General features: G+C 39.1%; 1 protein-coding gene across 4 annotated transcripts in view; it reads right to left on the reverse strand.

Moving 5' to 3' along the window:
- Positions 1–23,548, reverse strand: part of SLC2A9 (solute carrier family 2 member 9) — a 132,669-nt gene that overhangs the window by 50,692 nt on the left and 58,429 nt on the right. For 3 of the 4 annotated variants that reach the window (XM_054825038.1, XM_054825037.1, XM_054825036.1), the window contains 3 exons: positions 19,246–19,378; positions 10,173–10,360; positions 4,138–4,248 (listed from right to left, as the gene is read on the reverse strand). In XM_054825038.1, coding sequence (XP_054681013.1) covers positions 4,138–4,248; positions 10,173–10,360; positions 19,246–19,378 — 432 coding nt within the window. The remainder of the gene's footprint in view (positions 1–4,137; positions 4,249–10,172; positions 10,361–19,245; positions 19,379–23,548) is intronic. The other variant, XM_054825040.1, reaches the window with a different exon arrangement.

Here is a 23,548-nt window from a genome sequence, read left to right on the forward strand (position 1 = left end):
TGCTTTAGGATGCTGTAGGTTCTAAAAACATATGAAAGTTGAAAAGTAACTCGACAAATTTGAAGAAAAAATTCTATCCAGGCTATTAAAGGCCAAGATATTACCTTCTAATTCTGGTACTCCTTCAGCAACAGCTTGTCAGGGTGAGGGGAGCAAAAGGGGAAAATGTTTGCAAATGTTCACCCCATTCTCGCACTCTACTTACAGCCTACTGGGGAGTATGGGTAGGTGAAGATTGATTCTGACCTAGTGTGAACAATGTCACATGGGACTGCATTAAAAACCTTACTAAAAAAATCAGATTACAGTAAAACTTCCTCAGAACTCTCAAGCTGAAAGTATTTGTCACCCCACTTTTTCCATGTGCTACGACTGGCTGTCACTGGAACATATTTCTTCCTGTTCTGTCTCCAGTGGAGCCACAGAGTTTCCACAGAGATATCTTGCATTACCCTTTGGATACCATGACGGAAAAGTGTTAGGGATGAGGATACTTACTGAAGTGTGTGGAGTACCCTTGTTTTAAGATGTGCCGTGCCTTAAGCAGGGAATCCCTTCTTGTATGTTAAGAGCCATTAACATTAAAAGAAACACAGAACAAGTCTAAAAGCCCTCTCTCATGACATCCCAAAGCAGAATACCATCATCTCACCTAAGAAAGCTGGCTTCCTTGACTTCTGTGTGATACTGCAAAGGATTTCCTGCATTCTTTTGTGGTCTACTACTCAATTATATTTTACTCATTCCAGGCTTTGAACAGCTTGTCTCTGTCACAGGCTTTGGAAGGCGCATGAGTAACACCTTGATGCATCACCTTATGGGAAATGCTTAAGGCATAATCTTCTCAATACAGTCATAGCTAGTCTCCCTCTGTGAACATTATATAAAGACCAAATGTGGTGCCACAGATGGTAAAATTGGATGTGGGATGCTTAATTTGAATAACATTCCCTTTTGTTCTATGCTGGTCTCATGAAGGAGGGGAGGAATCTTTTCACATGTTTACTTCTGTCTCCCTTTCCATTCAGCCTGTTGCCTTGTCAAAGAAAGGCAGTGGCAAATTGTTATTTCTGTCCACCAAGAGTAAGACAACAACTAAAATCTCAATTACTAAAAATTAAAAAACCCACAGTAACCAATCTTATTAAAGATTAACTAAGTTTGTGAAGTCCCTTTACTGTGGAATTTAAATAACAGACTTCTAATAAATACATATTTGCCAGGGAATTACTTAGGTATATTCCACCCTGCTTCAAAGCATGGCATCAGGTTAGATAACTTATTGCCGTGACATGTCTAGGAGTAGGAAATGTATTCAGTATTTCATTCCAAAGGATACCAAACTTCTTCAGAAGCAAACTGAAATTAATGGGGTCTCTCATTAAAAAGTAGCTTGTCTAGCCAGTCCTCTAAACTGAATCAGTGTTCAGTACAATGGGTGGAGAAGTCTACAATTAACTGAAAAAAATACAGGAAGTTTCTATCATTCCCCAGAGAGAAGCCAGGGCACCAAGTACGCAATGCTATGACACAAGTATTTCATGACGTAAACTAGGAAGCGATGGGGTAAGCAGGAGTTGCAGCCAAACTATATAAATGACAGGAAAATGATGATGCACATGCTTCAGTTTTCGATGTCTCATTTATGAGGCTTTTGCTCGAGAAGAGGAGGGATGGAGCTGTAGGCAAAGCATGCTACTAGCAAGCATATCAAGTGATCTGAGGCAACACAGAACTATCAAAAGGATGGGATGTTGTTTGCCTTTCCGGAAGGACCACATCAACATTATTAATATTATGCCGCTGCTCCCCGCAGACACGTTCAAGGGAGACTTGCAAATTTTTCCACAGTTTGAATGATATTTTATCTCCTAAATATTATTTTGCTTCTCTGTGAAATATATCTATTTAAATCTTTTATTTTAGCATTCACATTGGGTTCATCAATGGATGAACCCCAAGTATCCTTACTGAGTCACAGTCTCATGACCACCTAACATATGCATAATGATTGGAGATGGTACATGATTTCATCGTGGACCTCTCCAATAGCTATTTCTTTTACAAGAACAAAAATTCTACTTCTGTTACTGATAGAAGTATCTACTGAAATCCTGGAATTTATTGTTAGTAAAATCTGGTTTCTATTAGCAAGCACTATATATTAAAAATACCAGGAAAATTAAGTTCTCCCTTCCCTTGCCTTCTCCTGCTTCTTCCCTTCTTCCCTCTGAATAGTACCTAAGACATATGCTTAAAGGAAGTTACTTGTAGAAATGAGAAGCTGCAAAAACTTCGACTGAAAAACCAAAGTCACATTGTTGTTCCTTTAAACAGCAACAATGAAACATTTATGAAGATTAATGAAATAAAATTAAGGCTACAAAGCAGCATTTCTCTTGAACTGAAAGAGCAAATTTGAAGGGAGCAGAGTTATCAGTATATCAGCATTTCCAGAGGCACCGCAAGTAGCTTAAACAGAAAAAGTATTAAAACCACTCCTCTTGGGCATAAAAAAAGTTACCGCACGTACCAGGAACCTAAGCAGACACATCCACCTTATTATGTATGAACAATGTGCTCTGAATAAGCCCCACAAACTGATAGCACAGAAGGAACTGAAAAGATGACGGACCCTATTTATAGGATGGCTTTAATATCACGGAATCATCCCCATGTAATTTTCATCTGTTTCCACAAAAAAGAGGTGTATTCTTCACTTAAATCACTGGCAGAATTATCATTATTATTTTTACATATATCTTAAACAAAGAAGCATTTCTACAGTATCACAAAAAAGAAATTTTAAGAAGTAGGGATTTCCATACTTCATTATTTCCACCTATTAAAAAGAATGTCCCTTTAATTAAAGAAAAGAAATAAGATGGTTTACCCAAAAATAGATTTGTAGAAATTTACAAAGATCAGAAGAAGATCTCTGTGACCTTTAAGAGTCCTTATGTCCTAGACTATAAGAAAATATACTTGATAGCTGAATTTAGTTTAACATTTTATAGTTCATAAGCAGTTGCTGTGCCACTGGAAAGGATTTTTTTGCCAAAACCATTCTTTTGACATTTAAAAATGCTTGTCTGGTGTGTCCAGTATTGTGCAAATACAGTTGGTATAAAATATATGAAGATAAGGAAAAAATCTAACAAAGAAAGAAGGAGGTATTTACTTGTTTGCAACTTTCCATCCCAAAGACCCCTCCCATTGTTTCTTATTTATTGCAGTGCAAACAGAAATGTATTTCCTTTAGCAATTAATGGCATATCCATCTACTAAAATTTTCAGGTTTAGTTTGCTCGTTTAGTGTATTTTCTTTTCCTAGAGAATTTTTTCCATTTTGAAATAGGAAAGAAAAAAATGTGCATGGATAATTTTTTCTATAACATCTTCCTCTACGTTCAGTGCATAGCAAAGGTATATGACCTGCTCAGGAGCTCACGTATTATGAAAGGATGCCCGCTTGCCCTCGGTGAATGAGATAGGAGAATTCAACAGAACATGGGACAACCTTGTTCTAGCGTGCTGGCTTGCTCTTCCAACAAGCTGGGTTACAAACATTTACTCCCATATTTTTAAATGGCTGAAGAATTGTCCTCATAGTTCATAAGCTGCTATAGAAAACGTGTCATCAAAACATGCCCAGGAAGACATGTGGCTGTTTCTGTGATCCATACTGAACACACCTAGCTGTGCTATGCCTGAGCCTCCCCCAGCAACACCGCCCGCTTCCCAGCAGGCGCACGAGAAGACTCTGAGATGTGAACAAACTGCTACCAGGTAAAGTCATTCTACCAGGTGAAATCATTTATGAGTTATCACTTAATACACTTGGGGCCTTGCTGTTCCTGCCTTCTTCACTTACATAAACCACCTCAGGATCTATCAACTTTCTATGCTCCTTTTATGCAACTAGAACTAGAGAGCATCTTAAAAAAAAAAGAATCCCAAGCCACAAAACTGGTCTTAGGATTAAACCTAGAAATAATATTTTCAATTGCTTTATCAACCATTACACTTAATCCTCAACATCCTATTCTGTTTATATTTTAACCTGTATAAGGAAATAAAATCAGTGATTTAAATATCAAGTGCACGTTAATGGATTTTTTTTATAACCATACTTACAGAAAAAACAGCAGCCACAGTCTCAACAGCACCAGTACTTAGAGTAACATACGGGATTGTTTCATGATTGATCCCAGCTTCACTGAAGATGTTGTTTGTGTAGTACCAGATCTGTACCAGAGAGAAGAAAATGAGTTATTAATCATTACGGCTTGAACTACAATATATTGGTATTTGCTTCAAGCATCTGATCTGCCAGAGACCAGGCTTGTTAAAACCCCGAGCACTCCCGAATGACCGAGGGCTGGGCAGGACAACAAATGAAGGGAAGGTGCAAATTTCAGGTAGATTAGTCGCAACATGGCCCTACGTCTGCCTGCAGACCCAGGGAGAATTACAAGCAGCTTTAACTCAATTTAGCTTGATTCACTTTAGGAGTAAATCAAAGAAACTCACTTTAAGCTTGAACAGGAGGGTACAAATAGGTTTTGTGTGGCTCAGCCACACTGCTTAAAAAGCAGGTTTGGGTGGCTTTATGGAATACTTCAGTGGCACAGAACAACAGAGGAGCGAACAGGAAAGAGATGCTGAGAGGGACTGCAGAAACTGCTCCTTTTCGGACAAAAGGTGTGAGATTTATCTCACTTCAGCCTCACGACAGCGTGGACAACTGCAGTCAAGCCATCACCCTAATCTCTCTATTACCCACAGAAAGAAAAGATACCTTTTAGAGTGAAAGTTGCTTGGTGAAAAGTAAAAAGCTGCTTTTAGGATGAAATGAATCACAGGCTAGAAAGAGCTGTCAGTACTGGACAGAAACAGAGGGAGCGCAGGGTTACTAGCTTAGAGGAAGTCATTCATGTTTGCTCAGTAAAACCATATCCTGTGGTGACAATATACAGACAGAGAATATATAGTGGTAATACTCTAAAATAAATAACAAGTCTGGTAAGTATCAGAGCCCCATACACATCACAAATAAAGTCTGAAAACCATATATTATTTATGTTGGACTCAAGATGACAGCAAAGAACTAGCCAAAGATTTTGGCTGCCAAAAGCATGCAACAAGGAGAGACTGCCTCGGAGACAGAAAAGTGATTTACTAGAGAAGATGAAAAACAATTGAAACAACTGACTATCAGAAGAAAATAAAGTTGATTACCTGTGACAACAAAACGGCTAGCCAGAGATAATGATGACACTAAACATGAAAGTAGCAGTGATATTTTTTCCCCTATGCTCTCCATGTGACAAGCCCTTACAGGGCAAGCACTGCTAAAGAAAAGAAGAAAAGGCTTCTCTGATGAATAGAAGTGTTTTGATCGCATGAGGAAAACCTTGCTGCCTGCCAGCATATTATGCACATGCTACATCCATTTATCAAGCTTTGTTTAAAAAAAAAAAAACCTAAAAAAAATTCAAGTAATTCTAAATTCCCAACTAGTCCTTCAGCAAAATTCTTGTCCCAGACCAAAGAGTAAAATTCAACTCATCTTTGTTAAAACAAAAGTAAAATAAAATACCAAGAACTAACAAGTCACCTGTATCACCTTCGAGATAAAGAGAAGCTGACTGAAGACTTTTATGCCTGCTGCTGGCACACCAGCTCCCACCGGAACAGATGCAGTGACAATAACTGATAGCAGCAAACTTCTCTGTATGAAGAAATCTGCCTTCATGCAGCGTGCACTGGCATTAACTGCACATTTCACTGCCCTGCTGATACAGAGCACAGACTGAAGAAAAAGCAAGGATCAGCTCCTAATTCCCTCTGAAATGTTTATGCCCGGGTTTTGGGACCCAGAATTCTGACAACCTATTCACCTCCCATACCCCTAATGCAGTATATAAGGAAAACAAGGTAACACAAAACCATAATAAAAGTAATTTTTTTCTCCATATTACGTTACAAGACTGAAAAAGAAGAAGGAAGCCAAAGAGTCACTTAATCAGACATGTCCTGAATGCAATTTGTCAAAATGTAACAATTAGAACATAAGTTGTTTTGCAAGTGGTTTTTCAGAAGAGCTCTTCAGAAAGAGTTTTTCAGAGGACCCACCATTGATGGCAAGAGAGGCAGTAACATAGCTAGATTAAACTGGCAGAGCAAAGACAGGGTGACATTCACTGACTGTCTGCCAGCAGCACAAAAATAGATTAGGGTAAAAATTAACATGCTGTACACATTTCAAAACAATAAAAGTGAATGTTTTTCAGTCTGTGTATCGTTAAACAGGGAAATACGTTGCTCTACTGAGACACACTTACTAGGCTAATGATGACTACTTTCACTTAAGTTATTTTTCTAACATGGTTTTTGTTAGCTAATGATTTCATTAGCTAACAAATTAGCTAATGATTGGGTTAAAAGTTTTCGAATGAAAGAGCTGTGCAAAATGGGGCAGAAGGTCTCCAAAAACCCTTAAACAACTGCTATTGAGTCCAAACCAACACAGGGACACCTGACTTCCGAGATCCACGGTGGGTTGCTGTTGCTTCACGGGCTGGAGTGAAACTTTGCCACTTTGGTCAGCTAAACAGCTGCCATGAAGATCTCTGCAGTCCACTTTCTGTGAGTTTGGAGGTAACATTTTAGCATTCTTGTCTGTAGATGACAGTTAGCTCCATGAAAGTTGCTTTCTTTGCTTATCATTAGGTTTTACTTTTATACGCTCTTACCTTAAAGTGGCATGTTACATGTTACCAGTGGTGTTCCCAAAGTTTCTCACACCACTGACCTCTCTAGCATTGACTCAGTTTTCCAGTCCTTTTATTTTTTATCCAGGTCCTTACATACATTTCTGCCCAAGAAATTCAACTCTTCAACAGGAAAAGAAAGCAACAAAAAAACCCCAAACAAACAAACAAAAAAAAGATGGGCAACAACACAGACATACACTGTGTTGCACACTGCTCACTCATCCCTTCCTACACTATGTGATGCCAAGTCTTCTCCATAGCAAATGTGAAAAGTCCACTACGGTAGATCTTTTGCATACTGAAAACATGCATTATTGCATGAATTTCTTGCCATGTGAAATACAGCCCTGCACCGTAAAGCCCACAGAAGCCTAGCGATCCCACTCTGGGAATAACTTTCTTAAAGTAATATGCAGTACAGTATATTTCTTGATATGAAAAAGGATAAAGTTCAGCAATGAGAATGTTGCTGTAGTTTTGTGTCTTCTTTAGAACTGAGACACAATGGTGGAAGATAAATTTATTATGGATGATATCTATCATGCATGAATTTTATCAGATGAAAAGAGTCTAATACAGATTCATTTATTTATGTCAATTTAGGTCAGACTGTCTGCTTTATAATTGAATACATTAATGAGATCAGGGCTTCACCATGATTTCTGTTCCATGTGCAAACCAACAGATGTACTGTTTTTAAGCAAAACAAATCTTTATTGTAAAGTAAAAGCCTTAACAGGAAGCAAGTGTCCTCAGATACCAGCAGGATGATTACAGAAGTCTGCCAGTTGGTAATTTCCCCAGAGAGTGACCTGAGACTCTCTCCTGAAAGAAGTCCAACTTTCCCATATGCCCTGCCCAGATGGCAGTTGTGGAAAAGACCAGACTGACTAACAAGGCACTACAGGCAAAGCAAATGATGGGAGCTATGAGTTAGAAGGAAGCATTTGCAGCCAGTTAAACCTCGCTGACGCTGGCTCGTACGCAGCAGGTTAGCTCAAACGCAGCCATGCAAACCAAGACCCAGCAGTATCTGCCACACCTGTAGCTGCCCTCTAATCTCTGAGCTTCAGGTGACTTGTGCAAGATCAGCCAGGAAAGACATGCAGAAGAGAAAGAATTGAAACCAGGTCTCTTAATCATAAAACCATAGAATGTTTTGGGTTGGAAGGGACCTCAAAGATCATCTAGTTCCAACCCCCCTGCCATGGCAGGGACACCCTCCACTAGACCACGTTGCCCAAAGCCCCAGCCAACCCAGCCTTGAACGCTTCCAGGGAGGGGGCATCCACAACCTCTCCGGGCAACCTGTTCCAGTGCCTCACTGCTCTCATCATAAAAAATTTCTTCCTTATATCTTATCTAAGTCTAATTAAGTGGTCCAACTATTTCTCTTTACCTGTCTTAGCATTTGCTTGCTTTTCCTGGATGAACTATTTAAAAAATAAATTTCAGAATGCAAATTTTGTGTGAATTTTTTTTCATGTTTTGTAGCATTATATGGGAGGAGAAACAAATGAATAATTAAAAAAAAGGTAAGGCTTCAAACAGGGAACTTGATACACAGGTTTCTGGACAAAAACAGTTTTTCTGAGGCATATTTTCACAAAGTGGCCTCACAGGGACACTTTAAAACAACTCTCGTGTTCATTTTGAACTAGACATGTCTCACTATTCCCTCACGCTCCCACGCAAGCAATGAGAGCATGGCTTTGTTCTGCCATGGAAAACCGGACAATTTCTGTCATCTATTAAATATCCTCAAAGCCTCAAAACTCTTTCTCCTGAAAATTTAGCTGTGGCATTCTTTTTTCTTTTTTTTTTTTTAGGCTATATGTTTCATTATTTTAACGGTCTGCTTCTCACTATAAATGTCATTTTATTTCACTTATGCGTTGATAAATCTTAGAAAGACCAGATGACAAGATAATTCCACTTCTTTTCTTAAAAAAGTATCCACAATGAGGAACAAAATAGCCTGTCATTAGCACCGAAATCCTACAATTAGAAGAAAACACCACCTATACAAACGTTTTTATAGTTCACTTCACAGCATGAAAAAAATCTTCTAGCTCCCTCCTAGTATTTCGTTAAAAACTTTCAGATACCAGAGTTCTAATTCCATTAATCCTTCAAATAGTCTTGGACAAATTACTTTGTATTAGGAGTTTTAAAGCTATAGAGATACCTGAGATAAGCCTGAACTAGCTGTCTTTGGTATCAGAAGCATTTACACTTATTATCACTGATTAGCCCTGGGGAAAGAAAACTAGCTGAAGTATGCTGTAATGCACAAAGCCACAGTGAGAGCTCCTTTCAGCACCGATAAAACTGCCTTTCATATATATATATATATATGTATATATATGTGTGTGTATAAATATATATGAGCATTTAACCGAGGCTTTGAACTATGACGAAAACCCCTTTTGCTTTGATGTGCTTCATGAGGACATGCGTGTTGTGCAACGTAAAGCATCTAACCCAGATGTCACAAGCTACAGCAAGGAAAGTTCTGGCTGTATATAGAGAAAATGCTTTTCACGGTGTAAGAGGTGAAAACACGTGGCACAGGTTGCCCAGGGAGGTTGTGGACTCTTCAGCCTTGGAGATATTTAAAGCTCAACTGCACAAAACCCTCAGTAGCCTGAGTCAATCCTGAAGTCAGTCTTGCTTTGGGCAGGGGGGTTGGACCAGACGACCTCCAAAAATCCCTACCAATTTAAATTGTCCTGTGACCCTCTCCCAGCTGATGCAATAGGCTCAGACAGATGGAAAAGGAGACTTTGATATCCATTAGCCTCAGACACATTAATGGTCAACAGGACTTCTCGCTATTGAGTGTTTTGTGTCTTTTTTCCTCTTTTGCTCCGCTTTCCAAGAAAGGCATATTGAAGCACAGGTTATTCTTCAAATGGCATGAAGCAACAACAAAAATCAAACACCCAGTGCAACCTCTTAAAATCACTTACAGGAACTTTTTCTGACTTCTATAAGTACAGAACTGAATTAATCCAAGCAGAAATGCCTACTGAAAAGACCAAGTTTACCTAACATGAACTAACATGGGGCATATCAGACCAGATCTTAACTGACCAGAAACAGAATGTGAGTATCAGAAGCAGAAGGTTTGCTGATCTGTGCTACCTTTTCATGTACTCCTTCACTGTTAACACAACATGGCTTTCCCCCCCTTTTTTTAAAAAAAAAACCAACCCCAAACGATACAGCTCTCTGTGGACCTTCCCACATGCTGGTGTAACGAAATCATTATTAATAAGAAACATCCCAAAATAGGAAGTCATAGAGGTTGCTGAATGGTATAGCAGAAATCTTGTATTAAAAAGAAAGGAGCACCCCAGGAGATGCCATGGCCTGAAGAAGGACACTTACAGCATTTAGCCCACAGAGCTGGTAGCAGCCCATGGTGACAACGACAGTAATGACCTGCCATCGCACAGCACGGGTTCTCAGGAGCTGAAGTATCGACACTAACTTGGTGTTTCTTTGGACTCGAGACTCTGCCAAAACTTCTTCTACTTCATTAGACACGTCGCTTTTCCCAAGGAAGGTCTGAAATGCTACAAAGAGAGGACATGTACTTTAGGCCAGACTTGTTTCGTAGAAATGGAAACATGTGACACAGACAGGAGACATATATGGGCTACAACTTAATTATTCTTCTGCCAACAATATCATTCAGCTCTAGGTATGATCTGGCTCATCCCTGCAATTGATCTCAGAAACTGCAACAAGAATATAAATTATCAGGCACCCTGCTAGATCTCTCCTGATATTATTTCGTGTATAACATAGCCTAACATCCAGTGCACAGTCAAAATCCTGTGTAATCTGAAAAAAGGGTTTAACAGCAAAACATTATTTGACCTGGCTACTTTTGCAGCCTAACAATATAGCAGACTTCATTGCTGGAGATAGACTGGATAGATGAGTAGTAACATGTAAAAATGTACAAAAGTCTGGTAAACCAAAAGGCAAACATTTGAAAGGAATAGCTATTACTCTTCATATTACCTCTTGTTTTCACTAGCATATAGACAAGAATTCACTTTGTCGAGATGATTAATATTAGACAGAATTACCAAGAGCAGTTCAAGACTTTCTATGTATCAGCACTGGAGACACAGGAGTGAATTCACCTGGCAAATGTAAGCAACCAACCTCGTCTCCCCAGAAAAACATACCATTTAGTATTATATTATTGCACATCAATGACTTACTGAGCTATCTTTCCACTGTGAATAATAAAAGCTGTCATCTCACATCTCCTCCACGGGATTCTACAAACAGGTGTCTCCTAATGGAGGTGGTATATCTCCACCAACCTTGTTTTACAGATACCGTATATGCTGATGACACTTCCATCACAGTCTTATGGACATACCCCAGGGGCTGGCTCTTTAAGAGATGTTTAAAATGCTCATCATCTTGGAATGACTGCAGAGAAACAATTACATTGCACATACCCATGCAACAAGGCTTTGCAACCCAGTAGGATGCTAACTCTAAAAACAATCCTTTACACAGCAGGTCACTTAAAATTGTTATTTTTTATTAAGTAAATAAGTTGATTTAGTTCTCCTAAGAGCCAAATCAATTTTTCTCTTACCCACAGCTTTGCAAAACACTGCCTATAAATAAATGACTTTCACATTTTTCAGTAAGTATACATTCTTTTGGATCATAGAAAGGACTTGGATGGTTAAGAAAGCCAGAGATACTGACTAGGCATGATTAAAACATCTAGACTCCATTTAGGTTTTGAAGTTATAAAAATTAACTTTACCCAGTAGGTGAAAAGGCCCAGTAGTGGCAATTCAATATTGTGAGGGATAGGTCACACAAACGGCCTTTCCGGAGCATCCTTCTCCATCCCTTTGGCTCACTAACTTGAGCTCTGGGTCAAGGTTTTCAGATGCAGTTAGCACTTCTATTGCATTTTAATGGGCTCTACGTGACTCTGCTTAACAGGAAGGATGATTTTTTTAAGGGATGAACACTGACCACCTCTGGGTGTTGAGTCAGTTCATAACATTCGTTTATTCTGATATCCAGTTTCTCTCGTTGGAGAGGAGAGGTCAGAATTTTTAAATCCTTCAGAAACAGTGTCAGATTTATCTTTTCACCTAGGCCTTACAATCAGAAACGAGTTAACAAATTTGGACCTCACACCCCAGAATTTAAGCTGCTGAATTTTGTCCTTGTGCCACTGCCCACTTACATGACAGGCTAAGCGCTTGCTCAAATGAGTGTGATATATTTAAAGGCTACGATAAGAAATGTAAAATTAGAACAATGTGTGCCTATGGTATGTTACAGGCAATGTCTCACGCTTATATTACACTTTCCTCAGTATTATTAGAGCACTGTTAAAGAAAAATTCAGATAAAGATGAGAACAACTAGACATATATCACCACATTCTTCTTTGAAAAGATTCTCTCAGATTTTTAAGCATCTGGTTTATCAGTGTGAATTAGGTCAGTGCACAATTTATTTTTCCTGTCCTTAGAATCCTCGGCATTCCTGTAGGGCACACAAGTCAAAAATATAGGTGCAGTCAAGTAAAAAGAAAGCAATCTGTCTTTTCTGCACAAGGGAGCTTGCTGTATTTCTAGAGGGACCAGGAAATAAAAAACTGCAATTACCAAAATTACTGAGTACAAGGCAAGAAAAATATCGACACCTGCTTTCTTTTTCTTCCCTCCCTGGCATTAGGGCCAGAGATGAAATGCCACTAGGAAACTCTGACAGATACTTAAAATTACCAACAAGTCAAATAACACTAAGAAAATGTTATGCTATACATGCATAGTTTTGAGTAGACAATATTCAGTCTTCTTGGAAAAACACATTTTCCTGCTACTCAACACATCTTTAATTTTCTTCCATTAACAGTTTTTCAGTACAGTAAGAATCAGAATTTTCTATATAATTAATAAGGAAATAAATTCTGCATTAGCAGGGAGATTGGAAAACTCAAAGGTCTTTCAATGTGTGATGTTCAATGCTATTCATTTTACATTTTAAACCCCTGCATTATTGGCACTGAGAAGCACAGCAGCCATTCCTCTCCCCGCTGCAATGACTCATTTCCCTCTGTGACTGGCTGCTTCTCTCTATAGGGAAAGTCTTATTTTCATGACACGCTTAAAATCATCTAAGGAGTTACAGTTCTAGCAACTTTTGTACCTTTTCCAGATTTCTTTTTAATTCCCTTGTATCAGAAGGTCCTAGATGGTCGTCTTTCAAAAGCTAGTACACCGTCTTTATAAACAGCAAAAGAAGTGGACAGTTCCAGTCAAGGGGAAAGGAGATAGGAAACCCTTCCATTTACACCACCTCAGCTAAGTGATGGTGGAACATCTGAAAGCAGTTCAAAAGGCTGAACGAAATCAGGTTGGTACCATCTTTAAAATGAATCAGGACTTTAACTGAAGGCGGGCACTCAAGAACTCAATTACATGAGGATTTACTAATTCTTTTTCTACTGTGGTACTTTGAGGACTGTGCAAAGAAATCAGCTGTTATTGTAAAGACTGAATTAGCATGTAAACTTTGAGAAGACATTTAAAAGGATCAAAATGCTATTGCATGGTTTACACAATAGAGCCAGCCCCAGGCAAGAGGGGGTAGAAAAGAGAAGTGGTCACAGGTAGTAGTTTGGGCAAGAGGGCTTATGCCTTTAAAAACTAAAAAAAAATACTAAGCTGTGTGAGTATTATTGTTATCTGTTTCCCACAGACACGTTCACTTTCACTGCACTGATGAGTAAGTATATTAAACCCAGTGTCTTTAACACAAAGCTTTGTCTAAGCTCTGCTTAAGCAGCAGCATCTTTGGCCGCTGTGGGAGACAGAACACTGGGCTGTATGGATGCAGTCGGGCATCTCCTATTAATGCTGGCTGCTGTTCTGAGTAGTCGAAGACATATGGGGTGCCTCGCTGTTTGCCTCAACACTTGCAAAAAGTTCACCCAACTTCCAACGCTATTGAATCAGATATGTAGTAATTTCCCCTGTAGTAACTTCATGTCAACACAAAAATATTTGGTACAATGAAATAAAGTTGTTTTCATATACCACTGATTTTATTAGCATTGAATAGCCAGAAGAATAATATAGAAGTACCTTGCTAGCAGAAATTTAAATAGCTATTTAAATCTAGCAAAATATTAACTACTAGCATGTAGCATAGCAAAGTTTAAGAATAAATCTCAAATTTGCTGTTACAATTCAGTAAATATAACTGCAAGCAAAAGGCTTTAGGCTTTTCCCATGTGTCACCTCCTCCTCCCCCTAAGTAAAGGAATACACAGATCTTCTGTGAGTTATCATCCTGTTTGGGATTACATCTTTACGTGTTCTTACACCTGATTTCACAGACCAAAACAGGCCTGTTCAGGCTCACTAGCCTGATGTACAGCTAAACTAGCCAAGATGTACAGGTAGAACAAAATATCCACATGCCACCCTAAAATAACACAAGAACCGGTGAACCGAGTTGTACCAAAGGTCCAGTGAATCAAGTATCCTCTGTAAAAGGCAGAAGGTTTAAGAAAAGCTTAAAACCAAAACAGACACACCACGATCGCTCCAGCTTTTGGCAATCAGCAACCATCTGAGATGGAGCCTCTACCACAAGCCAGGAAGTGGTGTAGCCATGGCTGTCTCTTCCTTTCCAATAAGCATAGCTTGTAATGCTGAGAGACATACAAAAAGCACAGATAAGCAAAAATAAATCACATATGTCCTTGTTGTCAGTCATAACAACTTCATTTAAATCACTGGATTTGCAGCAATTTGTTCCTGCCTTAACTTTGGTTTTAATCTCTCCTGTCCATGTGGGCCCCATGAGGGGCTTTGTAAAAAATTAGCTATCTCCTTTTTAAAATCAGGAATGGCCTCGCTCTTTTATCACATCAAAAGGTATCAACTCTAATCCATCCTTCTAAGAATTTAAATGTACACTTCTTGTTATACCTAGTGTAATGCTTCTTTTATAACCATGGGAGTTTTAATGTGTGACTGAACATACTAGATGAACAGATTTTGTAGGTCACCAACGGATGTTTCTGGGACATTGTATCGAAGTTATTTGACCTGTAAGACATAACAATATTCCTGTTCTCTGGCAAGCTGGGCTGCCACCTGAATTCCAGTATTGATTTACATGACGTGCTATTGTAGCTGCATTGAAAATTCAGGTTTCCTCCTTCTAACAGCATTGTTCAAGAGAGACACATCCACTCTCCAACTGACAGTGTTTATAACCAATGTAGTTAGTCATAAAATGGTTCTGCTTTATTCCACTACTACTACTACTGTTTTTATTTATCTTGCATCATGGCCACAGTCACAGATCAGGGGACTGCCTGTCATGCAGCTAATAGGCAACTAATGTCAAATTCCTGTCTTACTGTCCTAGAGCTTGGACGGTAAACTGCCTGATGTAACTACAGCACCAGGTTTTTCTTTTTCTTTCTGCTTCTGTCCCTGTTACTCTTCACTCCCACTGCTCTCTAGCAATTGAATAACAATCTCCTTCCAAAGTGCTTCTCCTCAATCACTTGAACACCCACTTCTCCTCTGCTGCCTGGAGAGCGTTATGAAGAAGAATCACACCAGTTAAATGCCAGGCATTCTTCTCCTTTTTTTTCCTACCAAGAAAGAACATTAGTTATGGGACCTGGAAGGAGAGCTGGGATGGTTCTTCCCTCTCCCATTACCAGACTTTCAGCTTTTGAGCAAAGCAGGTTTACAGATTGTGCTGTTGGTCCAGTCCATCATTCTCCCCCCACAACACATAAATCAGTTCTCTGACATTCAGCAGCGGGACAGGAATATGGGCAATAGTTCATCTCCTGTTGGTCTCAGGGAGTCAGATACAGGATGGTGACCTCCAGGAGGACAAGCAGAGCTCGGCTGCTAGCATTGCTTTTGGCAGCCACAGTGTCCAAACGGCTGACCAGCCAGACATCAGCTCAGCCACCCACAGCGGGCACCGTCTGCACTGCTAGGAGGGGAAAGCAGGGAACCGCGTAGATCCCCATTAGTGGAGCTCAGGAAACATCACCCATCTGAGGCCTCACAACTCCTCTGCTCATGGAGTAGCTTCTCTCGTGGCGGTGTGCTTTACAGTCGTACATGACGCCTGTCTGCTCTAATCTCACCCCTTCTCTTTTTTTTATCACTTACACAAAATATTTTGGGCCTTCTCCTTCTTTCAGTCTCTTATTTGTCACCTAAAGCCATCATACTCTTTTACACCTCTGCCAAAAAAGAAAATGAGGCCACTTGTATTTCCATAGTTATAGTCTGGTTATCTCCTGAGGACAGAAGAAAAGGAGGGGATGAAAGCAGGAGCAGAATTTTGCAGAAACTCAATGACCTACATTATCCCACTGGATTTTTATTGCTCTAAAACAATTAGGAAGATTAATGTTGCCATCTCCATTTTAGAAGCTTTGACATATATATACATTTTAGAGTATTTTATAAAGACTAATGTAGTCATCTGCCTTAAATATAGCAGACCTTTTACAAATAACAGTTTTATATTTCTCCAATAAGATATAATCCACAGTGAAATGTATATTTGCATGAATAGCCTTGATCTGTTAGGGGAAGGAAAAAGGATTTAGTCAGGAGAAAGACATGCACATTTCTGATATTAATATGCAGAATTAAACCTAAGAGGGAAATAGTTGAAAAGCATTACTGTAGTCATTATTAAAATGGAGAATACTGCATTGTCATTACATGGCTTACAAGCAGTAGGTTTTTTTTAATAACCTACAACCTCCTCTGGTCTCCCTAATACTCAGGCTTTTCCTCCTCCATTTCTGCAGATAATACTAACATCCAGATAATTTTTCTTGATCGTTGATTCACAGTTATTCACTCTCCTATTTTGTGAATTCCCCCCACTCGCTTTCATTACTCCACTGCAATACTCCAGATACCTGAGACTTGGCTCGTGCCTAATCTGGATTTCTCCAAGTGCCCTGGAGTAGGGAGGAGGGCTCCAAACCCCGCGCTGGGCTAACATCACAGGTGCCTTCTGCCCCGTCCTTGCATGAATCAACTCAACTCCTTCCCCACTTACCCCCATGCTGAACAGAGATACTCTCACTTGCAAATCTACATTAGGAGAGGGGGGATTACAAAGGAAGAGCAACGGTAAGAAAACGGCTTGTGTTCCTAACATGCTTCATCATAAAGCATGTAGATACTTTATAGCACAGAAGCATAACATGATATGATCTATGTTGCCTTACAGGTGGATTTTATGGATTACAAACTCTGAAATGATGTTTAAGAATCATCCTTACCTATCTTGCAGCTGATATCTTGCAGGCTGCCTTGCCCGTGCAACAAGGTGGCCAATTCTGGAAGCATGGCTGCTTGATAGGCAAGGAACGGGAAGGAAATTCAGAGGGGATTTATACACCTCACTGCCCTATGGTCCTCTGCAAATCTCTGTCTAGAATCATCAGTCCCTAGGTGTTTGGAAAGCTCTGTAGACTACACTCAAAATGAGTTACATACAATGTATCTCAGTATTAAATTTTTAGTTTAGAATTAATCTGGTCCAAAAGATTCTATTGATAAGCAGTTACTTGGAAAAGTTTTTTGTATCAGCCTCCTCTTTTTTTCTCAGAGTGCCTAACTTTATAGTCTTTAAGGTGGCTCATGAAAGTAATTTTCTCGTAATCAGCAAGGCAGTTGCTAAAGGTCATTTCCCTTCAGCTACCAACTACCAAATCCACCTCCAATGCATCTAGATTAGCTTTCAAATCATTTTCAGAACATGGACACTGAAAACACCCTAGACTGCAGTTGGCCCATTACCAGCAACAGAAAATGGTGTGAATTTCAAGGCAGGTGGTGTTATTTTACTGCTATTTTTCTACAATTTTTAAACTCTACCTATAAGAGGCCCAGCTTTGCTGTCAGTGCTGAGGTTTCCAGGTGCTGTGCTGTATTTCCAATAGATCCCTGTAACGAGTGTGACATTATGCAATGGCATTGCAGATACAGACTCTTTGCCAGCCATAGCTCCGGAAATATATTTACAATTTTATCAGGTAGACATGAGCCAGTTTAAACTGGGCATTTAAAGGCATTCCTTCCCAGCCCAGCTGTGGTGCTGCAGAAGTCACTACCCACCAGCCAGCCCCAAGCTGCTCATCACTGTGTCCCTCTGGGTGCTCTGACCACGGCTGGCAGGCGAGCCCTTGCCTTTGTGGTCCCTGGAAAAGCTGTTCTCCATCTCACCAAATCTCCCCTGAGTCTGTAAAGCTAAAGAACTCTCCTCAAAGCCTTGTTGCTTTTGATCTCTTTTTTTTTCACCCTTTTTTTTAACTCTCTACTATATCTTTAAACGTTTGAGGCTCGAACATTTACAAAATTCTTCATTCAACACCAAACTAAGACAACATGGGAGTCTCTTCATTAGCGTGCCATTTCTATTTCAGAGTGCTCATCAGAACAAAAGAGCCCAGTTTTTCATTTCATAGTAGAAGAAGCAGGATAGAGTGAGTTGTATTAATTTTATGCTAAAAGATTATTAAATTTAAGTTTCAGGGGCTGGCTGATCCACACTTTGCAGGCAATACTGCAAGCGACTGAAAATGCTAAGAGTTATAGTCAAATGAGGGTTTTGGGAATAATTTTCAAAGCTCAGTTATGTTCTGCAAACATCTTGGTATTATAATCAGGATCCTTCCCTCTTTGTACACTCCTATTTTTAATGCATCCCTATAATAAAGAAAAAACATTTTTCAATATTCCCTCAATTGTAACATGATGATATATTGAACTTACAACTAACCATAGTAATTTTACTGGGCCAGAGTATACAGCAGCTGTGCTCACACAAAATTTTTTTTTAAACATAGAACCTAAAGGACAAAATATTCTGGTCTGTGTCTGTGAAACTGAAGCAAGCACTGAAAATTTTCAGTTAAATAGGTGTATGAGGTTTTTATTAGATCTACAAAGGTTACTGAGTTACAGAAACACATGGTCAAACACAGTGGCTACTGAACAAAACCCAGCCACAGAATCAGTGTTTTTGTTAACCAAACTGCAAAGACTGTAGATTAAGAAAAAGTCACAAAGGCTGAAATCAACTTTCACTCCTGAATGAACCCTGCATATAGTGGCTGACGCACAACAGCAAGATGATTTGGTTAGGTTTGTGTCACCATGCATAAAGCTATATAGGTTAGTTTGTTGGAGAATTTAATTTATTAGAAAAAAAAATCACAGCAACAGTTATTTTTACACATACACAGACACAAAGAAAAGGTGAGGGGGAAAAAATTGCCAAGAGAATCTGTCCTACTGGAATATTCTGCTTTTACTGTGATATCTGAATTACTTTCCAGCCTGCATCCCTACAATAAGCATCTTTTGTTGCAACAAAGTAACACATCATACCTTTTTCTGCCTTGCTCGTGTTATGTTTTTCAAGTAGGAGGTAACGAGGACTTTCAGGAAGAAAAGGCAAAATCATGACTTGTATCAATGAAGGAACAATGATCGCTCCAAATAAGTAAGGCCACCGAGATTCCTGCAAACGGATGCAAACATAAGTCAGTAATACTCTCCATAGTGATACTAGGAAGAAAAATAGCTTTGACAGGAAATGCTGTAGCTTTTCATCGTTCAACATATTGTGTCAGTGAGCACAGTGATGTCTTCTGCCTGAGCTTAGCAAGCAGTTTGAACGCTTCCCTCTCAGATCTCCTTACTCAAGGGCCAAGGAAGACAGAATTCAAACCATCAACTGACTGGGCATGGAAAGAAATGTAGGGAAGCTGGAAAATAGCACTACATAACATGTTTTTCCTTTCTGTCAGCATCAACAACTACACATGTAAAAGTATGATATGTACTCAAATATATATTCTACAAGTTATCCTCACTCACAGTAGTATCCCTCATTAGCTTTAAGAAACAGTACAACACTATTTTAATATAGTTACATATACCTGCATGTTGTCTCTTCTATCTTAAAAAAAAATAAAATTTTATATATATATATTTGGCTTAGTCCTCTAATTGTCATAGTATGGGTAAAATCCTGAAAACACTTCAGCTAATCTGCTGTTTAGCAGTTTTGTGGTTCTTGGTGTAATGCAGGTAGTGACCGTTCAGCATTTCACAGCTGCTGGGAATGAACCAAGCTGGGCTGAGGTCTCACCACAAGTCTCTCTTACGTGAAAAACACAACATTGCCTTACAGGTACAACTAACACACAGTTGGGCAGTTTTCATTTCCATTCAGAAAAGAAGACATACACAGCTCAACACGATTAGAGTGAAAGACAGCTACATAACAAAAACCAAGATACCTGGCTAGCCCGACTGAGGTTATCTTTATGAATGTTTTCTCTTGCAACCATTGACTCCACGTCTTAGGATGGTTTCCATGCTAATTTAAGTATAAAAAATGGGTTTCACCTATCTTCCTGCCCAAAATCATAGAATCACAGAATATCTCAAGTTGGAAGGGACCCATAAGCATCATCATGTCCAACTCTCTGCTCCCCACAGGGCTACCTAAAATTAAACCTAAGAACATCGTCCAGATGCTCTGTGAACTCTGTCAGGCTTGGTGCCATGACCACTTCCCTGAGGAGCCTGTGCAATGACCGACCACTCTCTCAGTGACTCACAGGACCTTAAAGACATCCTTTGGTTCTATGGTAGTGTCACTAAGAGTCATACATTATTTCCCACTCTAAATTAGGTAACCTAGCTCAGATGTTCAAATGAAACACTGACAGCCCTGTTCCCAAGTCCATGAAACAGAAAGTACTTTTCCTATTGCTTTGCAAATGATCTGCTGGAAGGACGTGAAACGCCAGAGCCCTCTGCAGCATCCCCACCAACACAAAGGACCTCTCTGTGGCAAGTCCCCTACAGAAGCCAGGCAGTTTTGACTCACCAGAGCCCCACTGCCGTGTAGGCAAAGAGCACAAGGTGCTGCACTATCCAACACTGTTTAGGTGAATCTACTCAACTGCTAGCAGATTTCAGATACAACTCGACTTCTTTGATAATTTTCTTTGAAATCAACTGAAACAAAGTTATTAACATCCTCAAACACATTCATTATTTAAAACCAGCTACAGAGGGCGACCTGAGCAAAGCCCTTTCAGGAAAAGGCTGGGAAAGGCAGTCGAGAGCTCATCTAGCTCTCTGGGCTTACTCTCAAGACAGGACACTGAAGGAGAAAAGTGCCAGCAGTATTATTTTCTCCTGCAAAATGGCCCTCGATCTGTCTGTGTTCCTAAGATGCCCTCTGTTTCAATTGAATGTCAAGGTGAAATTTTTTAGTTGTTTTCTCCAAGTTCAGCATTCATCTATTTAATCCAATGCTTTCTAATTTGAGACTTGGTTCTTAATTGAAATGCCTGCTAAGACTTCAGTGGGCCTACTGTTCAGGCATCATGTCTAGCACATTTTCAAAAGCTTGGCTAGATCAAAAGCAGATTGCGCTGTATCCTGGCTGACTGAGCTCCGAGAGGCACCGGGGGTTTGGATCCCGTCCCTCCATCAGAATGAATCCATCCATTCAGATCCCACAATTCCCCAAACAAGGCAAGATAAATTTTATTCCAATACAATTTTTCACAGTTAAATCAAAGTTCAAAAGTGCCCAAACTACCTTCTGTTTATAGTTTTTATTTTAGCTTGTCCCACTTCAGCAATGCAACTACTAAAACACAACTTACTGCACGGTACGGGATGTAATCCAAGCCTTGGACCTGAACTGGGGCCTGAGATAACTTAAGAACACAGAATATGCAGGGTATCTCCTAACAAAACTTTTCACCTGCCCTTTAAGTGACACGTTTGGGGTTTTTCTAAATCTCCTGGATGTGAAAACGACTTGAGAAAGGGATTTTTTCAAACTGTTTAAAGCTCAAGGTTATGTGTCTTCCTTAGAGCCTCCATTGCCATGAGGACTTCAAGATCCTATTTCTTCATTCTGAATTTTATTATTTTTTAAATACAGTTGAGTGGATAATTTTACCTAATATAAGAGAACCAAGAGTGGTTAACAATCTGTTTATAAACAAATGAGACTCAGTCCTATTTTAAAAATTAAAATTATGTTAAGACTTCAAGATCAGTTAACGAATCACATTTAAAAATAGGTACCTGTTTGTAAAGAATAACTTAAGAAAACAGGCAGTACAACTGATCAGTTTTAGTCTATGTCTGCCTGGATTCAGACATTTCTTTCATACAAAGTTATTAAAAAAATTCATGGTTTTATTTAATCATTATTTCCTGTAATATAAATACACTTGCTATGTACCATATTAAAAAGTTTATAGGGTGTTAGAACTTTTTACAATACTTCTAGATAAAAATCTTACTCTTGATCAGCACATCATATTTCCTGCAGGTTTTTTCCACAATGCCAAGGACACTTTCTAAAGGGGAAAAAAAAGTCTTTCCTGTATATTGTTGTTATTAACATTCTGCCAACCTATGGAGATTTACATGGAAAAAGCTTTCATCCCTTTTAAAGTCTCCCATAGTGTATGGTATTTCATTTGGTCGCATTTCTCTCAAATAAGTCTTCTCAAAGTGTTATTTCGAAAAAGCTGTGAATGAGACTGAACTTCTGAACCTTCCCTTCGCAATAAAAAACAGACCCTGACAGTATAATAAAAAGCCCTCTATTTTCATCACATAAGACACTGAGCTTCCTTTATTTCTTCTATGAAATATTTCTGGTTTACTTTTTACTATGCTAACTTTTAAAACTTTAAAGTAAAACAATCATAAACATGCTCCCACTTGCCATGGCTGGCATGAGTTGATCATTAAGTCACTGAAGTCAATAGAAACTTCTCCATCCGTTTCGAAAGCTTTTCAGATGATGCCTATTCAATGCTATAGAACATGCATTCTACTTGCTTTTCTCTTAATTTACATTACGCACGTTCAAATTCTTCATCTCACTACAGAAAAAAAATAGGAGGACTAAAATGAGTTTAAAAGGTCCATGCATTTGTTGGTCTGAAAATATAAAATACAAAATTGCTGAAAATCAAGCTGAATTAGACCCTACAAATCGAATTAAAAGCAGGGAAAAGAGGGGTTCCCTAACCTTCCCAAGAAGGAACAGGACAAGATACAAACTGGGACAACGATCAGAAGCAATAAAGGCAGAAGACAGCGTGGGCATGACTTAGAAGACACATTTAACACTTCACCTCAGTTGTCATTAGTGAGGAGAAGCACACAGGCACTACTGAGATAAATGAAAACAACCACATCCCATTTTATCTCAGGAAAAAAACTTAAAAGAGTATTAAATATTTTAATTACAGGGGACCTGACTCATCACCTGCTCGGAATCGGTACAAATAACATGTCAAGGTGGTAAGATTTAATTTTAAACTGTCACATTATGGATATCTGCTTAGGCTGGAGCATGAAAAACCCAGCTTTGATCTATTTACAAGAGACAGCTAAATAGTACAGCAAGTTTGACAACCACAGACTCATTCAACAGTTGATGTAATAAAGTGCAAAGCTGCAAAGTACAAGGTGGTGGTGGGGAAGGAAATGGATAAAGCATGGCATGGATTCATCAACTGCAAATTAGATAAGATTAAATTATACTGGAATACAAAATGTAAAGCAAATGTTACTATGCCAGAGATTCATCAGCTAAAGTGCAGAAAATGGAACTTACTGTAACAATTAGAAGGTG

This window comes from Grus americana, chromosome 4, assembly GCF_028858705.1.
Source record: "Grus americana isolate bGruAme1 chromosome 4, bGruAme1.mat, whole genome shotgun sequence".
Taxonomy (NCBI): Eukaryota; Metazoa; Chordata; class Aves; order Gruiformes; family Gruidae; genus Grus; species Grus americana.